We start from the raw sequence: 13,997 nt of genomic DNA on the forward strand, positions 1-13,997 counted from the left end.
TCATTTGCATATTTAATATGTAAACAATTCTGACACTGGGATGTAGATTATCAAGTTGCCGCCCGGGTGTAAAACAGACATTGTGGATTTGCTGCCTGTTCGATAAACCACCCAATTTCCACTTCCATTGAGATCAATGAGAATGTTCATGCAAATTTGTTAGCAAAAATCTGAAAAGTAATTGAAACTTTCAGTGCATCTCACTGCTGGGCTACATTGGCAAACTTATTTATTGAAGTACTAGGACTCAGGTTCTAGACCAAATACAAAGTTTATTGATTCAGAAATAAAGTATTGAATGGAGCTTTGGGTTTAAGTGCAGGTCTTAAACTTTCATACATAAATTCTGCCCTTGCATGGGACAAGTGTGAAACATGTCACATTTTTTGCATATTTACAAAAAACTATATGTCACCTGCAGGACCTGTTTTTATTCCAATTGAATCTGTTACTTCAACACATTTTTCTTCATCTATGCCATCCCATCACTTCAATGCAGTATTGATTCACAGGTAGTGCAAAACCCATTCATTATCATTATAGTTAAAAGCCTGTACACTAAAAGAAGAGAATATCTCCATCACTTGTTATAATGGCACATTCGTATTGAATGCAGTAGGTGCAAAATGGAATTGGATATATTTTACTATATCCAAGCAGCAAAGAGGTTTCAGAACAGGAGAATTTATATATTTTTTAAAACATTCTGGGTTTTATTCAGAAACATTATTAACCAGGTCACCAAGGGGAGCGATAAACTACTGGCAATTAGGCCATGTGTAGTATAAAAGTAAGGATAAATTGTACTACAGCAAACATTGCAGGCATTCTCTTGCATCTACTGTACTTTGAACTGGGCCACATTCCCTTTGTAGCATTTACACCTTTGGATTTATAAATTAAGGTCTTAAGTGTCTTTTCAATTTCAAACCATTCCTTGGAGGCAAAGGGAAGGGAAGGCCTGGTGGAGAAAAAAAGTTTAAACCCAATTAATGAGTTGTAAATCTCTGCTCACAAAATCATGATGAACAAAAAGTTAAGATTTGATTAAACTCTTAAAAGGGACATTTTATATTTGCTTCCCCAGTGATTTAAAATTTTGCCTGAACAGTGCTAATTTACAGAATTTTTGATACTATTATTGCTATTTTAGTACAACATAATCCCACTACAATTTGAAATCAATGAGAAATACAAGAAAAAAGGCAAGAGAACTTCTCAAATCAGACTAAAAGTGCCTTGTTTTTAAAGTTGTGTTTCCCCATCCAGTCGCAAACATAATGCATTGCTCTGACACAGTAATGTACAAGGAATTTAAAGCCATATTAACATTATCTATCAGCCTTCAACTCATGTACCAGAGTGCTTTCTATTAATCTTATTCCCAGTCAAGGAATCAGGTTTTATCACAATTAGGAAAACATATACAATCATTGCCATTCAAAGGACATCCTTAATTTAGGTGTCAAACTTTATCATTCCCATTCACCCTTACAAATATTTTTTATTTTAAAAAAAATCAGATTAGTGCACCTGGATATCCTGTAATTACAATCGCCTGCAACATGATCTTTAGCAAAAAGTAGTTGATCGATCTGTTGCACAAAAGCCCCATTGATAAGTGCAGTGAAAGTTAACATTACAAAAGAGTAATTTTCCATTTACTACAGTCAGATTACCGTGAGAATCAGAGGCACTTAGAAAATAATATTGGGCTGTAAATTTATCAAAGTTCTGAAACTGTGTAAAATAAACAAAATATAAAGTAAAATAATATCTTGATACTGCTGTGATGTTGCAGTCTCCATATTGCTAATGCAGTAACATTATTGAATCAATCCAGCTTCCTGCTCTCAATGCGACAACCTTTCTGTGCTTCTGTGGACTTCTTATCGTGAAAGGTTTTCATGAGAGTTCCCATGGGATTCTGAATCTATCTTTGCACTGTTGCACTCAACAATGTTTCCAAATAAATGGTCACCTGGCAAGCACCAAAATAGTCCTTAAAATAGTTAACATCTTTTTAAAAATATCAAAATGTGTTAAGTGTTTTAGGTCTCCACTTCTTTGTACTTTCATTGCAGAACTTTGAACAGCTTGGCATTTTGTTGAACAGAAAGTAGAACAGTATTGTCAATCTTCTTTGAGGTTCCCCAAGCCCCATTAGTGTAGACGATAGGTCTAGTTTTCCTAGTTGTCCTGGGTAAATAGCCTGTACTGTAGCTCTGGCCCAAACTAAAGAACTGGTCAAAATAAGTATTCTGAAATAATATTGTTTTTCATGGTACAGGTGGATAGTAGAAACAAAAGGCAGGCCAGTTTCTCCCCTATTCAACATGCAGTCTTCAGCAACACGACATTGCCACTAATTCATTTCAGGTTTAAAAGTCAACCTCACTGAGTGGTGCTTGTGTTGGAAGACATTAAATCCATTTTATTAAGACCGATGAAGGCAAATAACTCCCACAGGAATAAGAGGAGGTAAAGCAGGCTTATAGATTTTTGACAATCTGAGGTAAGTCTTCCACCAATCAGGATGTGCACATTCAACTTGGCTCAGCCAAGAGAGAAAGACAGAAAGAGACAGTCAAGAAAGAGAGAGAGAGTGACAGAAAGGGAGAAAAGAGAGACAGACAGGAAGAAAAAAATAAAAGAAAGAGAGAGAGAAAAGTAGAAACAGGCAACTATTAATCCTTTTCTCTAGTCCATTTAATCATTGTTTCAGGTGAGCGGTATAAGAAGATCAGTTTGGCATAGAGTTCTTCCTCCACCTCCAACTCTCCGTTCTCTCTCACGAGGAAGATATCATGGCACAGTTTTAAGATACGATCCACACAAGGCAGCTCCTCGAACATGATAGAATATGAGATTTCACTGAAGAAGCCTCGCACGAACTTCCCAACAACCAGCACAATTGAGATGTAAAGACCCATTATTCTGAAAAATTAAGAAAATCCAAAGTAAGAAAAGGCCATTCAACTCATCGAGCCTGATGTCTTCAGAGGCTGTGTGTGATTATCCCATGATGGACTCTACTCCATCTCACCTGTTGATCCCTTACTTAAAGGAAGACTGATTTTCTTCCAAAATCTCCACTGAAAACTTCAAAGTAACATCGTTAATATTACTATAAGCCTCGATCCCACTTGATAACCAATATCGGTCCAGCTCTTTTTAGTGAGAAGATTGTAGGTTCCAGTCTCACTCCAGAAACATGCACATAATGTAGCCTAACATTTCAGTGCAAAAGAAAAAAAAGATGGGTTTTTATAGCGCCTTTCATGACCACTGAACGTCTCAAAGCGCTTTAAGCCAAGGAAGTACTTTTGGAGTGTAATCACTGTTATAATGTACTCAGGGAATGCTATAAGACTACAACAACACAAAAGCAAAATACTGCGGATGCTGGAATTTGGAATAAAAACAGAAAATGCTGGAAATCTCAGCGGGTCAGGCAGCATCTGTGGGGAGGTAGCAGAGTTAACGTTTCGGGTCGATGACCCTTTGTCAGACTTTTTCCTACAGTGCAACAGTGACTACACTTCAAAAGTGCTTCATTGGCTGTAAAGTGCTTTGTGATGTCCTGAGGTGAAAACACTACAGAAATGCAAGTATTTTTGAAATAAAAAATATGGACTTGGTACTACTTTTGAATATGAAACTTTACTTGACTAAAGTACCTGAAATTCATTCACCAGTTAGTTTTTGAATAATTAAAAAAAAAGGGATTTAGAAATCCTGGTACAGCAGGAGGGAAAGAAAGGTTTCAAATTGATACATGGAGATATTTCATTCCGCAGAGACTCTCATTACAGCATCCAGCAAATTGCACGACACCGAGTGATAGTTGTGGGAAACATATCAATTGCAAGACTAGGCTTTTGAGAGAAGCTGAGGCCTTCAATTTAAAACCTTGGTAAAGGTAGTCAAAGACACAGTAGAGGCTCCACCCAGTAGGCAGTTACAATTGCATCAGGGTCCTAATGACATCATAGGACCCCGATTTGAGTCAGGCAGATGCCTTAACCGCCCAAGAAAACAGTGGCGTTAAATGGCTGTGGAGTGGATAAAGCCCAGTAAATCTATCGCTTGGATTTCAACTTCTGTTTCTGCTGATTTGATTAAAGACCTTTTGAAATATATCAGAACCAAATTAACTAAGATAATTTCTTAATATTTAATTATTTCCAGTTCCAAGTACTGCATTCATTAATATGCAGAATATTTTATCAAAGCTTTATTATGCCAAGAAAACAACAATTGTTACTGTTACATTTATTAAAGAAACGTACCCATGTCCAGCGAGGAAGCCCAAGCTTGGTGGGCTGACCTTGTCACTGAAAATGACCATCTGCAATTCATTACACTCATTTTGTTTGCATTCTTCGGTCTTGGTCTGTATCACCCACCATTCCAAGATACTGTCCGAATCATTTGCATCCTTCCCAGTGTGCCTTTGCAGTTCCATTGTCACATTCAGGTAACTATTTTCATGCTCTGTCAACGGTGAAAAGTTTTTAATGTATTGTTGAGAAGAAATTAATCTCATTAAATGTTACTGGGGAATTTTGATTTGTATCCTCAATATATTTGCTCAGTGGGCAAAATCCCAAATAAGTAGTTGTTACAAGCCCCTTCAGTACACAGAATTTATATCTGTTGTAATAGTGACTTGTTTTGTGGGTTAGTGTGCAGTACTCAAGCAGTATTCAGCTACTGTTTCACTTTGAGATCAGAGTCCCCATGTCTCACACATCTAGGATTTCTGCATGGTGTACTTTATTCACTCAAGGGCAAAATTTAAGTCTCACATATTTTGATGTTCAGAACTTGGATAATCAAGGTCATGAAACTGCCCAGCAACAGAGTAAAAAAGGGGAAAAAAGTTATGGATGGAATCAATGTGTTCACCTTTAGTTTTATAGGGCAACAACTTTCCACAGGATTAAAACAAATCTTTCAAGGAATCAAAACTGTGAAAAATTAAATAATGCAATTGTAGAAGATTGGACAAGATTATGTATACTACATAAAGCAAAGAAAAGCTAAGGCTTCCTAATGAAAAATGTAATACTGCAAAATGAATATCTTTGTAACACTTAGCACATTTTGTCAGTAAATCTTTTAATTTATTATTTTAAAAATAGGTAAAGTTTCCTACTAGGTAACTAAGTCATTTTACCTGGATACATCTGTTGGACAGGATTAGCGTCTAGCCCATTCGGAGCTCTAATGTATTTTGGCAACATATGTGAAATCAATCTGCAAATAAAGAACATACAGAAACATCAAATCAACACATGCTGTTATGCTATAGGGCCAATTCTGCAATCCAGTGCCTTTAGTGAGGAGTAGCACAGATAGCGAACATATCGTGGGAAATCCAGGGTGTGCACGCTGTGATTTTCCATCCACTAAAACTAATGAACGGAAAGTCACATAATGTGTATCCACAATGCACTCCCTGTGATCATGCCTCACAAATGATAATGCGGGAATGCACAACCATATATGTCAACTTTTATTGCCAGCAATTGTTTTGTTGCTAAAATCACTATTATATATTACATTTGAGTGATTTTAGCAACCAAAGACATTTGGTCATGCCTCTTTGATTCTTTTAGCATAGTTTCCAACCTCCAATCCCAATCTAACATTCTCTAATCTGCCACGACATTTGATTAAACATCTGTGGTTTCCAGTTCTCTTGCTAATAGGGTTCATGAGTTGTCCACACATGCCCCTTGCAGGACACAAAGTCAGTAATCTTATTAAAGAGATCAAAAGTACTGGTACACAGTGCACATGTAGCATTTTGGAGTATTGAGTAATTTATTATTTTGAAGACTGGCACCATTGTTGCACAAAAATAAAAATATATACATTTCATAATGCGAACAAAATAGAAATGATGCATTGATCTATACAATCCTACTCTATACTATAGCAGTGATTTGTATTAGTGATATCATTACTTTGGACATTAGTCCTCTGGATTCCATTCCTCCACTTAGGCATCATCAGTTCCTTTTAACAATATTTTCAACTATATTATAGTTATCACTTATAAAGGGAAGATGGTTGCACAGTTGACTGGTAACTGGTTGAAATACTTCATTCAAAAGAATTATGATGATCCTATTTTGGGATATATTCAATGTTTTTCAGATTATTCACGTACCACTTGGGTTACAAATGACCAGCTTCAATTGCAAAGGGGGCTGAATCTTTTGATTAATTTCGAATAGTCACATTAGGCCACACGTGTAAAAATCCCAGTAAATTTATGAGACCTGTTCCTTCAGGAATTGAGAGATTTTCTCCATAGGACCTTTCTGTAAGTACATGGGAATCCAATATTGCTTCCACAGATGAGCACTAAGACCAGTTTAAATCTGAGGTACTCTGATCAGTAAAATAAACAAAGACATACACAGGCTCCTTCCGAGTTCCCAGAAGAAGATCTGCCAACTGTTTCCGCACAGGGTTTTCTGGGTCCAGGTCGATGGTGTGCTTCTCTGATGTGTGTTCATGTATTCCACCAACATTCAGATCTCTGCAGACATAAAGTTATCAAATGTTGTTCGAATTGAATTATGAAAATACACTGGACAAATCACAGGAATCTGTCCATTCATTTAACAATGGTTTTATTAATGTCAACCTCTAGTCGATCTGAACAGTTTCCAAAATACTTCAAAACACATACATTTTAACTTGGTCTATATATGGTGAGGTTAGCACTGTAGGCGCAGTGGGCAGAGCCCCAGGAGGGCAGAGGAAACGTTTCAAGAACACCCTCAAAGCCTCCTTGATAAAGTGCGACATCTCCACTGACACCTGGGAGTCCCTGACCAAAGACCGCCCTAAGAGGAAGAAGAGCATCCGAGAGGGCGCTGAGCACCTCAAAGTCTCGTCGCCAAGAGCATGCAGAAACCAAGCGCAGGCAGCAGAAGGAGCGTGCGGCAAACCAGACTCCCCACCCACCCTTTCCTTCAACCACTGTCTGTCCCACCTGTGACAGAGACTGTAATTCCCGTATTGGACTGTACAGTCACCTGAGAACTCACTTTTAGAGTGGAAGCAGGTCTTCCTTGTTTTCGAGGGACTGCCTATGATGATGAGGCGCAGTAATGCTTGAGACACAAGATGTGAACTTCCTCTTTTGAGAATTGGACAATGCCAGTTTTCCTCCATAATAAATTGTCTAACAAAATTGTATTTTCAAAAATCATATTTCAAAGTCACATATTACTGTAATTTTGTTCCTTGTTTGTTAAGTGTGGGTTCTCTGACAAATGTTCCAGCAACACGGATATGAAATCAGTGATGTTTCCAGTTCTTCACAGTGACCTTGCAGCTCCCAGGTACCTGATACTGATGGGTTGAGTTAGTGTTTGGTTAATCAAAGACTAAGCTTTGGCCAAAGTGTAGGGTATGTAGGCACCTTTAGTAATGACTCCACGAGGCAGAGTATGATACTTAAACTGTGCAGACCTGTAGTCCTTTATTTGCAGCTTCTGAGTGACGACAACAAGCTGTGAGTTCCCTTTTATACTGGGTTACCTGCCGTGTGCAGGCAACCCCTAGGCCTCCAGCAGCAGCAGCACCCTCTGGTGTACCGGTAAGGTGTGTGCAGTATAAGGGTACATTCAATGTGGCATAACAGTGTTACAGACATCACACAGTAAACAGGCATGCATACACAACACAAAGGTCTTAAAAACTAGCCAAATAAACGTTGTTGTCTAGATGTACAGTGTTAAGAACACTTCATACAACTGTCCTACCTTCCTCCTCACCCTCTAACCCTTCTCTATTTTCCTCTTTTCCTCCACTCTACCTTCCTTTTCTCCTTCTTCTGGCTCACAACATTTCAGCCCTCCCTTGGTCCTGGTCCAATTACCCCACCACCACCCTCTAACCCCACTTGACCTAAAGCAAGCATTGTCGTGACTCTGTGGAAGATCAACTAGTATTATAAATATATTATTTGCTTTGGTTTCTGAAATTTAGGATCAAAATATGTTTATTGTTATATTTAATTTATCTGTTTTTCTTTGATTTTTTTTTCTGCATTGAGTTAAATGTTAAATTACAATGTAAAAAATTAATTTAATATAATGTATGTTTACTATAAAAGTTATAATTTCAGGCATATGATTTCCTCTTTGCACTACACAGTGAAATCATAAATGCATTCTTTACAATTTTTATGATTTCACAGGTCATGGCACACAGAGGAAATCTTCCCCTTTCATTTTTTAAATATACAATTTTGTTTTAGCAATTGGATACTATTGATATTGAAAGGTGTTCTTACCGTTGAAAAGTCCACATAAGGCGAAGCGTCATCACAGATTCATTGCTGTTTAGTTCATTAATCATTGCCTGTCGACTAGGTGGACTGACACTCCATAGCGATCCTGAACTTCCCTCTATATGTGCAGTCATGACATCCTCATAACCGTAGAGCGTGATAAACTGCATAGCAGCCTTCAGGAGAAGACACAAACCATTTTAGATGTCAAGAAATGTGCTGGTCCAAATTATAAAAAGGACCAATAAGGTGGTGATCTCACTGAATAAATTACTAGACAAAGATCTTAAATATATACACGCAAAATTAGAAGACCAGTGATAGATGATTAACAGCTTCAAAAAGGCTAAAACAGACTGGCTGGGCCGAACGGCCTGTTTCCATATTATAATTTCTATGTAAAATAACTGACATGTCAAAACAGCCCTCAATACTGCCCTCTGATATATAGTTACACAGATGGAGCAGTGGGGAATGGGCTTCTCGTAATGTAAAACTGTAGGTATATCCAACATTCCAGCACTTGTTTAACAGAAACATTGCAGAATAAAATTGTGAGGAATTTCGCTAATCTCTTGCTGAGAAAGTGCAGGTTATTCTGCATGTGCTGGTAATTTCTGCTGTTAACACAGATTGTGAAATTGTTTCTATGATTGTTACCCAGTTCACAGAGGCACTGTTCTGCACCCTCCTGTTCTCTCCCTGCGCCCCCCTCCCCCCAACTTTACCAAATTCATACAGGCACTCTTCCCTTCTTTGAGCCTCCAGTTCACACTGGCACATTTTGCCCCAAATTCTCCCTATGTGACCTAATGGGGGGGGGGGGGGGGAAAGAGTGAAGAATGACAGCATGAATTGGAGGGGAAGGAGCGACAGTGTGAACACAGGGGCTGGGAGGAGTGGGAAGGGGTGGAGAATACCAATATGAACAGGAGATAGAACACTGCCTCAGTGAACTCGGTGGGCGTGGGGAATGGAGAGTTTCTGTCTCACTATGACAATCATAGAAACAATTTCACATGCTGTTTTAGCAAGAGATTGCCAATACATATTCACAATAATCTTTCACCACCACTCCCGGCTCCTACTGCTGCTGCTCCAGTGAACCGCACTGTGAGCGCACTGTGTTTTTGGAGATTACATTTTGGACCCAGCATCAGGAGTTGGCCATTCAGCCCTTCGAACCTGTTCTGCCATTCAGTGAGATCATGGCTGATCTGTATCTTAACTTCATCCACCTTGGCTCCATATCCTTCTACACCCTTGTCTTGCAAAAATCTATCAATCTCAGATTTAAAATTATTAACTGAACGAGCATCGACTGCATTTTGTGGGAGAGCGCTCCACATTTCTACCACCATTTGTGTGAACAAGTGGTTCCTAACTTCTCTCCTGAACATCCTGGTGCTGATTTTAAGATTATGTCCCCTTGTCCTGGGCTCCCCCAGCAGCAGAAAAAGTTTGTTTTTCTCTACTCTATCAATTCATTTCAAAATCCTAAAAAGCTCAATCAAGTCACCCCTTAACCTTCTATATTCCGGGGAATACAAGTCTAGTTTATGTACCGACTTAATGTTAACATTTGTACACTGTCCAAATTACAATAAATCCCTTTTTATTTTCTAGTTTGTTTTATTACTTTCTTTTTATTTTGATTTGCTGGTGGTTGTTGGAAGGAAAATTAGGCTTATTGAATGTTATTTTCCTGATAACACCATATGAATCACCTTAGGGAGGTTATATTTACTTCGTACTATTGCATTTATAACACAACAGAATTAAAAAAAAATACGTACTGGATTGCGTTCAAACATTGAACAGAGGTCATTATAATCCTTTTGGCTGAATGGTTTTAGAGAATGTTGTTGCGCACTCATTGTAAACAGGGGCTGCAAGCATAAAGTTAAACAAACAATTGTTATATTCCTTCACATTAAGTACATTTTACCATAAAAAAGCGGTTTTAAAGTCATGCACCAATACATTATTAATGATTATAATCTGGACAATCTGTGGCAAACATTTATTCAAAACAACAGAGACTGAGGGGCCGAAATTGCCCTCTGCCTGAAATGGGGCATATCTACCGATTTTTAAGTACTCTGTCCGCCCCAATGCATGGGATGGACAATCCAGGGAAATTCAGCTTTGTTTTTGGAGCAGGGCGGATGTGGTGTCATCAGCGGGGCGGATGTGTGGGCATGTCAGAACAGTTGTTGTCAGGGGGGCGGAAGTGCAGGCGGGTCGGAGCCGCTGTCACTCCGAGTCAAAGGGGAGGGCCGCTGCGAACTCTGTAGCCACTTTAGTGGCAAACACTGGCCCACCAGGGAGGGTTTCAACTGGGCCAGTGGCCTGGTACCCAAGAGGGGGTGCCGGGCTGCCTATTGGCGGTCCGGTTGAACCCGTGGCCACCATTGTTGGACCAACTTGGCAGTCGGCCGACAATTAAAATAAAATGGCGGCCACGGCAGTGCGCCCTCCCCTTTAAGGGCAGACGCGCCGGCCTGCCACAAGAAGCTTCCCGCCAGAGAAAGCTGTCGGGGGCACCAAGCAGTGGCCAATCCGCTCCCACGTTGCAATTTCCTGCGGGGCTATTTCCCATTGCAAAGGGGGTCGCTGCCGGTCGGTAAGGGGTCGACAACACTTGCGGAGCGGAGACGTTCTCCGGGAAAATCCATGAGGGCAATTTGTAAAATGGCGGCCCCTTCGCGCCGACCAAGCAGTGAGTGCTTACCGACCCAGACCGCCTCTTTGAGGCAATCACGGCTAGAAAGGGGCAATTTCGGCCTCTGAATCCCTCAGTAAAATAATGATGTTTTGAAAATTGATTAGCCCTTAGATCAACAGTAATAGGACACAATTTTCCTCCATGGTGGATTTTCCACAGGAAATTTACTGGGCCCTGTATTTACACCTTTTGGCGTGACCCCATCCAATTTGCCTGGCTCAACACCATTTTAATATTATCAGCAGACTCACAACATAACTTGCGACCCCTACTGGGTGTTCATGTATGGGAGGGGGGTGAAAGAAGGGAAGAGGGGAGAAAAATCTGCTGCTGATGCAGCTTTTAAATGGCTGCTTCTAAATAAGTGTCATGGCAGCCATTTTGTGTCCAAAAAATCTCTACGAAGTGTAAGGCTAGTGGTTTTTCAGGGCACCATGCACTACTTGCCTAAAATATCCACAAGAGACTGTTAGTTTCTTCACACCCTTTTCCTTACCCTGCAAGTGTTTCTTTACTCACAATCCAACATGTAAGGAAGCAGTGAATGACAGCATGATATATATATTATAAAAAACAGAAAATGCTGGAAATCTCAGCAGGTCAGGCAGAGAGAAACAGAGTTAATGTTTCAGGTCTGTGACCCTTTGTCAGAACTGGAAAAGTTTGAGATGTAACAGATTCTTACGGAAGTGCTGGGGCAGTGAAAGGAGGAGGGGAGATAGAACAAATGGGAAGGTCTGTTATAGGGTGGAAGGCACAAGTGATTTAAGAGACAAAAGGGATGGGCGTAAATGAGATGGTAATGGCATAAGTTAGGAGCAAAAGATGAGTCTAGATGGGGTGTGAATGGTGGAATGATCATCAGCTGCCATGGAAAAGAGAGAAAAAAAAGTGGGGGCTTTGTAAAAAAAAAGAGTAAAAAGGGAAAGAAAATAATAAAATAAATTTCAAAAGGAAAATATCTAAATATTAATACAGGGGTAACCAACATGAAAAATGTAACCCATTTGAATATCTTTGGTCTATACATTGAATATATTCTGGAAAATTTGGAACTGACTTTTCTTATACAAGTGTCAGCTGTGGCTCAGTAGCACATTTGCTTCTGAGTCATGAAGGTTGTGGGTTCAAGTCCCACTCCAGGGACTTGAGCACAAAAATCTAGGCGGACACTCCAGTGCAGTGCTGAGGGAGTGCTGCACTATCAGAGGTGCCATCTTTCGGATGAGATGTTAAACCGAGGCCCTAGCTTCCCTCTCAGGTGGACATAAAAGATCCCATGGCATTATTTCGAAGAAGAGCAGGTGAGTTATCACCGGTGACCTGGCCAATATTTATCCCTCAATCAACATAACAAAAACAGTTTATCTGATCATTATCACATCGCTGTTTGTGGGAGCTTGCTGTGTACAAATTGGCTGCCGCGCTTGCCACATTACAGAGGTGACAACACACCAAAAGTACTTAATTGGCTGTAAAGCACTTTGGATCATCCAGTGGTCGTGAAAGGCGCTATATAAATGAAAGTCTTTCTTTATATGCTGAAACTAGGTATCAAGAGCTTTCACAGTAAATAATTACCTGATAGCCACCAAGTTTAACTGTTACTGTCACATCTATTGGGTGACTGACCACGCCGACTACTGATCTGACCAATGACATGAAGAGAAGGGGAAACCAGATGATGCAGATGAGGAAAAGAATGATGAGGCCTCCCATTCCATACTTCACTATTTTCTTTTTCTTCTGACCTTTAGGCTGTGGATACCTCTACGGAAATATAATCACAACTCCTCGTTAGGAAAAGCTTACATGGTTTTAAAAACTAATATGGAGTAGTAAGATATTGTGGCAGAATAAACTCCCATTTAGAACTGATATTTTAAACATTTCATGCAGCAAAGAATAATGGGCCAAAGTTTGCTGGCAAAATAATGGCGAGACTAATCGCTGCCGCCGTTATTTATGCACAAATGCCACAGCGACTTCAGGCAATTAAATAAGGAAGCCAAATAGTTGCTGTCGGAGATGCATTGCTCTGCCATTAGCCTTGCAAAAACGACAACTCGTTATCTGACTTCCCATTCAAATGGCGAGAAGTTGCTGTACTTACACTGCAGATATGAAACAAACTCACCACAAAAAGTTAAATCAAGTCATTTCAAGTCGTAGTACCCTTTTACCAACGTGATTAATGTTAAATACTGTCAGTCAACCTCTCGGACACTGAATATTAACTATTACAAGTGTAGAGCGTTATTCCTTCAGGTTTTAATTATTTTAAAAAACTTTTTTGTTTTCTCTTTTTTCTCTCTCTTATTCCAATATTTTATTTCTCTTTCTGTACCTGATTTGACATTGAATTCACCCACTCTAATTTATACTTCCTTCTCAGTATTTACATTGTTATTTTCAGATTCCTTCAATCTGATTGGTTAATGAGATACGCATTAACTGTTCACTCATATCCCATCTCACACTTCCAGCATTTTGCAGGGCAAAATATCGTCCACATTAAATGGGCCAGGGCAAGTCTAACTAACAGTGGGTGCCATTCATTGGCCTGCCACAGCCATTTTTGGGCCAATATGGATGTCCCTACAGTGATGCAAATACACAATTAAAGATAGGAATTGCTCCAGGGCAGGCAGTTAGCCACAAAAATGAGGACTTCCAACTGGAGACACAGGATTAAATAAAGCTCAAGTCATCAGCTGATGTTTGCATTCAGGTTTCTTCTACTGGATGGATTTCATCAGTCTTGGTTACCAGTCTCAGTCATAACTTAAGAAAAGTCAACGACAAGAAAAGGCCACTTAGCCAACCAATACTCCTCCTTGAACACTAACTCTTATATCGCAGTATCCAATTGTGTTTGGAATCAACCAAATTATTTCAGCTCTACTATCCTTCCTGGTGAATTATTGCTAACATTTATTACTGCAAGTA

General features: G+C 39.6%; 1 protein-coding gene across 4 annotated transcripts in view; it reads right to left on the minus strand.

The window, feature by feature from the left end:
* Positions 1-252: 252 nt before the first annotated feature.
* Positions 253-13,997, minus strand: part of piezo1 (piezo type mechanosensitive ion channel component 1 (Er blood group)) — a 416,932-nt gene continuing 403,187 nt past the window's right edge. For all 4 annotated transcript variants that reach the window (XM_070898185.1, XM_070898186.1, XM_070898184.1 and 1 more), the window contains 7 exons: positions 12,630-12,818; positions 10,117-10,209; positions 8,324-8,496; positions 6,434-6,556; positions 5,183-5,262; positions 4,293-4,497; positions 253-2,937 (listed from right to left, as the gene is read on the minus strand). In XM_070898185.1, the coding sequence (XP_070754286.1) occupies positions 2,688-2,937; positions 4,293-4,497; positions 5,183-5,262; positions 6,434-6,556; positions 8,324-8,496; positions 10,117-10,209; positions 12,630-12,818 (1,113 nt within the window). In that variant the 3' untranslated portion in view covers positions 253-2,687. The remainder of the gene's footprint in view (positions 2,938-4,292; positions 4,498-5,182; positions 5,263-6,433; positions 6,557-8,323; positions 8,497-10,116; positions 10,210-12,629; positions 12,819-13,997) is intronic.

This window comes from Pristiophorus japonicus, chromosome 13 (assembly GCF_044704955.1).
Source record: "Pristiophorus japonicus isolate sPriJap1 chromosome 13, sPriJap1.hap1, whole genome shotgun sequence".
Lineage (NCBI taxonomy): Eukaryota > Metazoa > Chordata > Chondrichthyes > Pristiophoridae > Pristiophorus > Pristiophorus japonicus.